Genomic DNA, 7864 nt, shown 5'->3' with positions numbered 1-7864 from the left:
GTTGTTGAAAGGATAAATCTCATTCAGTGTTCTGAATGTGATTTCTTTTGCTTCATGCGGGACAGGATAAACGATAAATGTAGTTTCCTGATGTCATAAATCTTTTCTTGTATTTTGGAGAGACGACGTCTCTCGGCCGATCTGAGAATCTCCCCAGAGGAGCTGGAGGAAGTGACCTGGGAGAGGGAGGTGTTTGGTTGGACCACTGCCCCACGGCTGTCCGGATGAGCGGAAGAGAAGATGGATGGGAAGTCAAAGTGACACCAGCATCAGTTTTTATTTTAGATACTTTTTTATTTCTCTGTTTCTATTGTTCATCTTTGCTTTGGATCAAGAGTTTATGAACATAAACCTAAAAACAAAAAATCAAGTTCTTGAAACGTTGAAATCGTTTCATTCCTGCAGATCGACGATGCCTTCACTGACCTCATCAGAATCCGTCTTTCCAGCATCAAAGTTGAAGAAAACGTCTCGTTTCTGGGAGGCGGTGACATCATAGGTCATGTGACTCTAGTGCAGCAGCTGGACAAATTCACTTCATCGCTGCTGATGTGGGCGGAGCCGTCTCCACGGCAACGGATCGGTCACGTTCAGGAGTAGCCGCACTTGTGCAGCTTCAGGTTGCGCCGGTCGGCGTATCTTTTGCCGCAGCGGTCGCAGATGTACTGCTTGCCGCCGGAGTGCACGTGGCGCTGGTGCGTGCGCAGGTGGCTGGCCTGGCTGAAGCTCTTGTCGCAGAGGTCGCAGGCGTACGGCTTTTCCCCGGTGTGCACGCGCACGTGCAGCTTCAGGCTGTTGGCGTTGTTGAAGGTCTTGCTGCAGGAGCTGCAGACGAACGGCCGCTCCGTGGAGTGCGTGCGGCCGTGCGAGATCAGGCTGCTCTGCTGCGTGAACGTCTTCCCGCACTGGCGGCAGCTGAAGGGCCGCTCGCCGGTGTGGACGCGGCGGTGGATCTTCAGCTGCCCCGACTGCCGGAAGCTCTTCCCGCAGAGCTCGCAGGCGAAGGGCCGCACGCCGCTGTGGATCCTCTGGTGGTTCCGCAGGTTGACAGTGTGCCGGAACGTCTTGGGGCACTGCTCGCACTTCAGGGGCTTCTGTCCGGTGTGGATAAACTGGTGCGTTCTCAGCGTGACGGCGCGCGTGAAGCCTTTCCCGCACTCGCCGCAGATGAAGAGCTTTTCGCCGGTGTGCACGAGGGCGTGGCGGTGCAGGTTCTGCAGCAGGCTGAAGCTTTTGCCGCACTCGCTGCACATGAAGGGCTTCTCGCCGGTGTGGATGATGGCGTGCATCTTGAGGCGCGACTTCTTGTAGAAGCGCTTGCCGCACTCGGAGCACTGGAAGGGCCGCTCGCCGGTGTGCGTGCACATGTGGCTCTGCATGGTGTGCCGCTGGCGGAAGGCGCGGCCGCAGACGCTGCAGACGAACGGCTTCTCGCCGGTGTGGATGAGGAAGTGGGACTTCAGGGTGCTCTGAGTGGAGAAGCTTTTGCCACAAGCCGAGCAGCAGAGGGCGCTGGAGTCCGGCTGAGGTGAAGATGAGGCTTCGACTTGAGCTCCTGCAAGACGAGAAACTGGGTTCATTTACAGACCAGCTGCTGCGTTGGGCGTGAAAGAAAATATCAATGTAGGAAAATACTGCGATACTTGTATCGATTAAAAGTGCTGCCAATATGAACAATTATGTTCAAGCTGATATTTTGTCATTTTGTGGTGAAAAATCAGACGTTTACAGTTAAAAGAACATAATTTTTGAATATCCAAAAAAATGCTAAATTAGCTAAAACAGCTAGCATGAAATATTAGCTAAACTCCAAAATAGTCCAAAAAGCTGCAGAATGCCAATTTTTAAAACTTTAAAAGTGTAACATTTTAACATAATTATGAATAATAAAAATGCAGGAATATTACTCCAGAATAAATCAACTTAAACCTTAAATAACTTTCAATGTTTTACTCCCCATAGAAATATATTTTGTCAAAATTCTATAAGTTAGAAATAACTACTAGATAACATCGGGTCAATAATAACAATAAAATAAAATGATCTGGAGGGCCGGATAGAATTACCCGGAGGGCCGGATCCGGCCCCCGGGCCTCGACTTTGACACCTGTCATACACACTGCAGACACCTGTAGTCTGGAAGGGGCGGGGCTCACTTTTTGCAATGGCTGCCAGGTCGATGGTCCCGTGTTTGTCTTTGACGGTGACCGCCGGCACAAACGGCGCCTCCATCTTTTCCTCCTCTTCCTCCTCCTCCTCGTTCTCCTCCACCTGCGGGTCAGAGGTCAGAGTTAGGTCAGTGAATGCACCACTCACACACAGTAGTGGCGGAGGGCGTGGCTCACCTTAGATGGTCGTCCCACATCGTCGGTTTGATGCCGAACCCCGTACGAGTGTTCAAGGTCTGGAAGAAACGAAAACAGTCATCAGACTGCAGGGATGATGTTATTTTGAACGATGGCTGGGGGCGGAGCCTGTTTACCCACCCACATGCGTGTTGTTGAGGATGTTGAGTACGCTGATCCGCGGCTTCCTGCCGCTCTTCTGCGCCTGAAGAAGCCCCGCCTCCTGGACGACATTCAAGATCTTCCCCAGAGCCTCGTTCCCCAGAGTCTCCATGACCAAAGCGAACTGCACCTGAGAGACACAGGGGGCGGGGCCAAACAAATATGAAACCCTTAAAGCAAAGACTCATCTCTGTGTCCCTGTGCCTCAGCGGCCGGCCAGATGGTTCTAGTGGATCCACAGACATGAAGTACATGGTGATCAGTGGCTGGACGCTGAAGCACAGGAACCTCCTTCAGTCAGTAGTTTGAATCTAGGGATGAACATCAGCGACTATGGGGCCCTCGGGGGCCACAGAGGACCTTCTCAGTGAGCCCGGATAGGTTCAAGTTAGATCAAATATGGACGGAATAAAAAGAAAATATGTTAAATAGTTTTTTAAATAATATTTTAACCACTTCACCATTAGCTTAAACACGGATAAAGTTCTGACTTCGGTTCCGACCCGCTTCAGGGATCCACAAACCCCTCCCCCCGCTCCTCACCGTCTCCTCCCGGCTCTCCTCTCCGGGAGCCCGTCTGTCGTCCAGCAGCTTCTTCAGCTCCGCCACGGCGGCGTGGACCAGAGACTCCATGACGGCGGCCAGCCGGGTCTGCACGGCGGCGGCGGGGGTCATCCTGCGGGCGGAGCGGCCTCCGGGCCGGGCTGCAGGCTGAGGAGCACCGACTGAAGCTCGCGCTCTCCCCGCGGAGCATCAACGGGGCTCCGGTGGTTTCAGCCGCGGCCGAAGTTCCCTGAAAACCGAAAAGAGCGAGAGGAGCCGCGGTGGGAGATCAACATCCGGTGGAGGAACTCCGATTCTGTTCCGGGCGGAAACAAAGACGAGGAGGGAACGTATCCGCTTCGAGGACTTTAGATTCCTTCATTTATTTTATTTTATTTTATAAACATATTTGAACAAGATTGAAATAAATTTAAGAGACAAAAATAAACAGAATGTCCACAAACAAAAAAATAGAAGTCACCATCACTGTTAGCAGATTCTGACGAAGTTTAGAAGGTTCTTAAAATATATATATTTTTTATTATAAGTAGAAATAATCAACCTCATCCAGAAATGACTGGACTGAAGTATAACATAGGAAGAAAACATAAAATCAAAATATGTCACCAAATTATATCTTTTTTAGGCCTCCACAAATTTCACCAATATGGATCACATTTTTTTTTTACATTTCTACAGTGAGCTAATTTTTTATAGTAATAATTAAATGAGGATTTTTATCCAACTAATTCAATGTTTTGTTCCAATAACAGAAGGACATTTCCCTTTACATTATTTCTTACTCTGCATTAATTCCACATGAAATGATCTAATTATAATATTCCTTTCTTCTTTAAAACGTTAAAAAAGAAATTTCTACAGTTCTCACATAAACACTATCTACAAGTTTACAAAAAGGAAAAAAAATAACTTAAATGTCTCCTTTTTGAAGTTTAATTATGACATCAATATTTGTGTTGTACAGATTTCACAAATTCTCTTTACAATAATGGAAATTTGGTCAAATTAAAATATGCATAAATGTTTATTTTTGAATCTTTTGGTTTTACATTTCCAACATGTGGTTTCTGAGCTGATGGTCAGTAAAGATTTACAGCAACTTTGTTTAATAAAAACTTCTGATTTTTGTCCCATTAAAATTAAACTTTGTGATCGTTCACTTTTCTGTGCATAAATTTTGTTTCACTTAAAACTAACTTGTTGATTCCAAACCAATTTCAAACTTTTACTAGATTTCTAAAACTAATTAAAAATTGTCTTGACCCGAACAATATCACAGTAATGATCCACGAATCCTCTGCAGTGATCCAGACATGAAGACTCCGACAGGCTGGTTCACTGATGCGGCCCAGGATGGTCCAGATGATGAGCAGTGGGTGTTGGTGGACGACCATCGCGTTCCAAGGCTGTGACGTCAGCAAGGAGGAGGCGGAGTCATGGTTTGGGCCAGAATCATGGGAACTTGAACATTACACTGTCTGTCATTTGAATGAGCATTTATTCTGTTAAATAAGAAGTAGACGAGCAAGTTCCACTGAAACAGGAGATCATTTCTCCAAAAACACATCAGGATGAAAGTTAAAAGCATTCAGGAGGACGGATGTTTCTCCTCGGCTCAGTTTCCTGCAGAAACGTTCTCGCCGCTTCATCTTCAGGTTCTGAGGAGCTCCTCTGACGCTCCTGCCTGCTCCTCATGCTCCATTCAAAGGAGCGCCGAGGTTTCAGAAGCTCCTTTAAATCTATCGAGTGATGTTTGTACCATCATCCTGAATGAAAAGTCACGGTTTTAATATCAAGAATTCCTAAATGACAAACAAAATGTTACGTTTTAAGAATAAAACTTCATTACTTGCAAATGAATATATTCAATACTGCTTTCAAAAACTGTTATTTGCTTTCAAGAAAAAAAGAGATGAAACGACACATCTGGAATCATTTGAGCTGGAAACTCAAAAATATTTTTGGAAAGTAAAAAGAAAGAAAAAAAAAGGTTTTTGAAAGCGAAAAAAGTTTTTTCAAAACGCAAAAAATGTTTTTTAAAGAAAAAAAAATATTTAAAAGCAAAAAAAGGTTTTTAAAAATCAAATATGTCATATTTTCATTTGCAAATGTTTTCTCCTCAAAACGTTTTGATTTCAGATTCTGATCTCCAAACTGGGACTTCTGCTCTCAACATCAAATGTTCCTCCACAGAATCCGCTCCTCCAGCACCATGTTCACTCTGAGGCCTGCAGGCGGCGCTGGCGGTCTCTCCACTCTGTAATGAGGTGGTGTGCGACGGCGTGTTTGGGGGGGAGCCACACATCTGGGGGCGGGCCTCCTCTGGACGGGACCCCCGCCTGCAGGGCGCCGCTGATCTCCTCCAGCGTGAACCAGCGCGCGTCCTCCAGCTCCGAGCGGTCCACGTTCAGCTGAGGAGATCGGGTTACGGTTAACCACCAACACAGCACCACCACCACCTGGGAGGGAGGGGCCTCACCTGGGTGTGGGCGGGGCTGACGGTGGCGTGGCAGCCCACCATGAAGGAGCTGTGAGGGAACGGCCAGTGCTGCGAGGAGCTGTAGGAGACGTCCTGGACCTCCAAGCCCACCTCCTCTGCCACCTCCCTGTGCAGCGCCTCCTCCAGAGTCTCACCTGGAAGCAGAGCGCCGTCAGACCGGAGCCACAGAACCAGGTGTGGACAGGTGAGGCCCACCCATGTCGCAGAAGCCGGCGAGCGCGCTGTACATCCCGCGAGGGAAGGACGCCTGCCGGCCCAGCAGGCAGCGGCTCCCGTCCGACAGCAGCACAATGACCACGGGAGACATCTGCAGAAGCACGCCGGAAGGTCAGACAGCTGGCCCCGCCCACCATCATCATTTTCTGTGTCTGTCTGGACACAGCTGCTCCTCTGGAGGGGGCGGGGCCTCCTCCAGAGGAGTTCACGCCCAGCAGACTGCAGCTTTCAGAGGCTGTGAAACTGCTTCAAACTCCGCCCCCTGCTGGTGACCAATCACAGCACAGGATGTTCTAGTGGATCAGAACCGAGAGACGTCACCTTTGGGTAGTAGATCATGGAGCTGCTGCTGCTGCTGACCCTCTGGCTGCCGGCCCGGTTCCGGTGAGTGGGCTGGCCCGTGGCGCTGCAGAACCCGTTGGTCTGATGCCAGCGCAGCAGAGCTTGAGCCTGCAAGACATCAGAACCAACACATTTTAAGCCTCCTGGAACCAGAACCGCAGGTCGGGTTCCAGCTGCTGACCTTCGCCACCAGCCGGGCCGCAGGACCCGGTAGAAGAAAGAAGGATTTCCTCAGATCTATGAAGGTTCCCGCACAGAATTCAGCCACTGCCGCCTGGTCCAGATGTCCTGAACACAGACCAGAACCACAGAAAGGTTCTGAACCTCCACGGGACGAATAAAGGAAACACTGGTGGTTCTATTACATGTTCTTACCAACATCCAGGCAGAACTGAGCCTGGTTCTGGTCGCTGCAGCCAATCAGAATCGAATCCTCCAGCAGAGGTCCATCAGAACCAAAGTTCTGGAGGAGCGTTTGGACTCCTGAAAGATGGACTCAAGCTTTCATCCTTCATCTTAGGTTCTGGTTTCAGAGCAGAGGTTCTGTACCTGAGCAGGTGAGGGTGACGGGCCTGAAGGTTCCGGTGGGTCCGCGCTGCAGCAGAGGCTGCAGGCGGTGGAACAGAACCAGCTGGCCGTCCTGCAGCGCCGCCGCACACGCCTCGTCGTCCTGCTTCAGCCGGTTCAGGAATCTGGACCCAGTTTCAGATCAATCAACCAACCGAGTCACTCGATCAATCAGCGTTTGGGTTCCTGACCTCATCCTGGACACATAGCTGGAGCTGAAGCGGGTCAGAGCCAGAACCTGCGGTCTGGTACACAGGATCCTCCTCAGAGGGTTCAGCAGGGACATCGCTCTGGGTTCACCAGTCAGAACCGGCCCGTGGTTCTGCTGCCTGCAGACAGGAAACGGGTCAAAGGTTCTGCTGGGTTCCACTGTCTGAACCAGCTCTGACAGAGCGGTTCCGATCCACAGGGACTCAGGAAACACTTCTGAGACATTCCAAACAGGCAGCCGAACCGGGACCGACCCGCTCTAAGCTTTGGACCAAGTTCGAAAGTTTGATAAAACCGAGTCACGTGTGTGATCACGTGTAACACGCGAGGTTCTGTTGGGTCCAGTCAGCGGAAGACGTCTGCGGACCGGGAAAGCCGAACCCTCGGACTCAGCCACAGAACAGGACCGAGTTCGGCTCGGTTCGTGTTTTTTCGTACCTGCAGACTGCTGGACGTCTTCCTCAGTGGAGAATCACAGAGCGAGGAGCGCTTACTCCGCCCCCTGCTGGCGGGAGGGGGAAGCGCAACGCTTCTAAACCGGATCCGGAAACCGACCTGAGATCAGACAAAATGATACAACAAATACTACTAATAATAGTTATAATAAAACAAACGCATACATTTTAAAGTATACAAAAATTACTTTAGGACAAAAAAGTTACTTTAAGGCAAGGCAAGTTTATTTGTAGCACATTTCATGTACAGAGACAATTCAAAGTGCTTTACATAAAACATTAAAAGAAACAATCAAAAGAAATAGTAAAAATGTCATTCATCATCATTCAAATCATAAAAATAAAATTAAAAGAAAATAAAAAGATTTTAATTTAAAACAAGCATAGATAAACAGTGCAGACGTAAACTTTTGAACACATATTAATCAAATGCAACTGAGAACAGGTGAGTCTTTAACCTGGATTTAAATACACTGAGTGTTTCAGCAGATCTAATGTTTTCT

At 48.8% G+C, this 7864-nt stretch overlaps 2 protein-coding genes across 3 annotated transcripts in view; both read right to left on the bottom strand.

Annotated features, from left to right (window-relative positions):
- Positions 1 to 258: 258 nt before the first annotated feature.
- Positions 259 to 7864, bottom strand: part of LOC112141819 — a gene marked incomplete at its 5' end in the record, with an annotated part of 12186 nt that continues 4580 nt past the window's right edge. Inside the window, 14 exon segments of the mRNA XM_036217196.1 lie at positions 259 to 1555; positions 2157 to 2271; positions 2346 to 2404; positions 2487 to 2637; positions 3051 to 3261; positions 5292 to 5482; positions 5551 to 5705; positions 5767 to 5878; positions 6109 to 6237; positions 6311 to 6417; positions 6505 to 6612; positions 6679 to 6821; positions 6888 to 7025; positions 7274 to 7411. Of these exon segments, the coding sequence (XP_036073089.1) occupies positions 591 to 1555; positions 2157 to 2271; positions 2346 to 2404; positions 2487 to 2637; positions 3051 to 3261; positions 5292 to 5482; positions 5551 to 5705; positions 5767 to 5878; positions 6109 to 6237; positions 6311 to 6417; positions 6505 to 6612; positions 6679 to 6821; positions 6888 to 7025; positions 7274 to 7411 (2722 nt within the window).
- On the bottom strand, positions 3994 to 7478 carry nudt13 (nudix (nucleoside diphosphate linked moiety X)-type motif 13). Of its 2 annotated transcripts, XM_024264977.2 has the most exons (9): positions 7345 to 7478; positions 6888 to 7025; positions 6679 to 6821; positions 6505 to 6612; positions 6311 to 6417; positions 6109 to 6237; positions 5767 to 5878; positions 5551 to 5705; positions 3994 to 5482 (listed from the first exon to the last, which is right to left on the bottom strand). In XM_024264977.2, the coding sequence occupies exons 2-9, from the start codon at positions 6980 to 6982 to the stop codon at positions 5288 to 5290; spliced, it is 1044 nt and encodes a 347-aa protein (XP_024120745.1). In that variant the 5' UTR covers positions 6983 to 7025; positions 7345 to 7478; the 3' UTR covers positions 3994 to 5287. The 2 variants fall into 2 exon arrangements, with proteins under 2 accessions (XP_024120745.1, XP_024120746.1); XM_024264978.2 differs by lacking the exon at positions 7345 to 7478 and having other exon boundaries at positions 6888 to 7335.

This window comes from Oryzias melastigma, linkage group LG19, assembly GCF_002922805.2.
Source record: "Oryzias melastigma strain HK-1 linkage group LG19, ASM292280v2, whole genome shotgun sequence".
NCBI lineage: Eukaryota > Metazoa > Chordata > Actinopteri > Beloniformes > Adrianichthyidae > Oryzias > Oryzias melastigma.
Note: the sequence above shows the minus strand (reverse complement) of the source record. Positions and strands in the feature narration are given on the sequence as shown.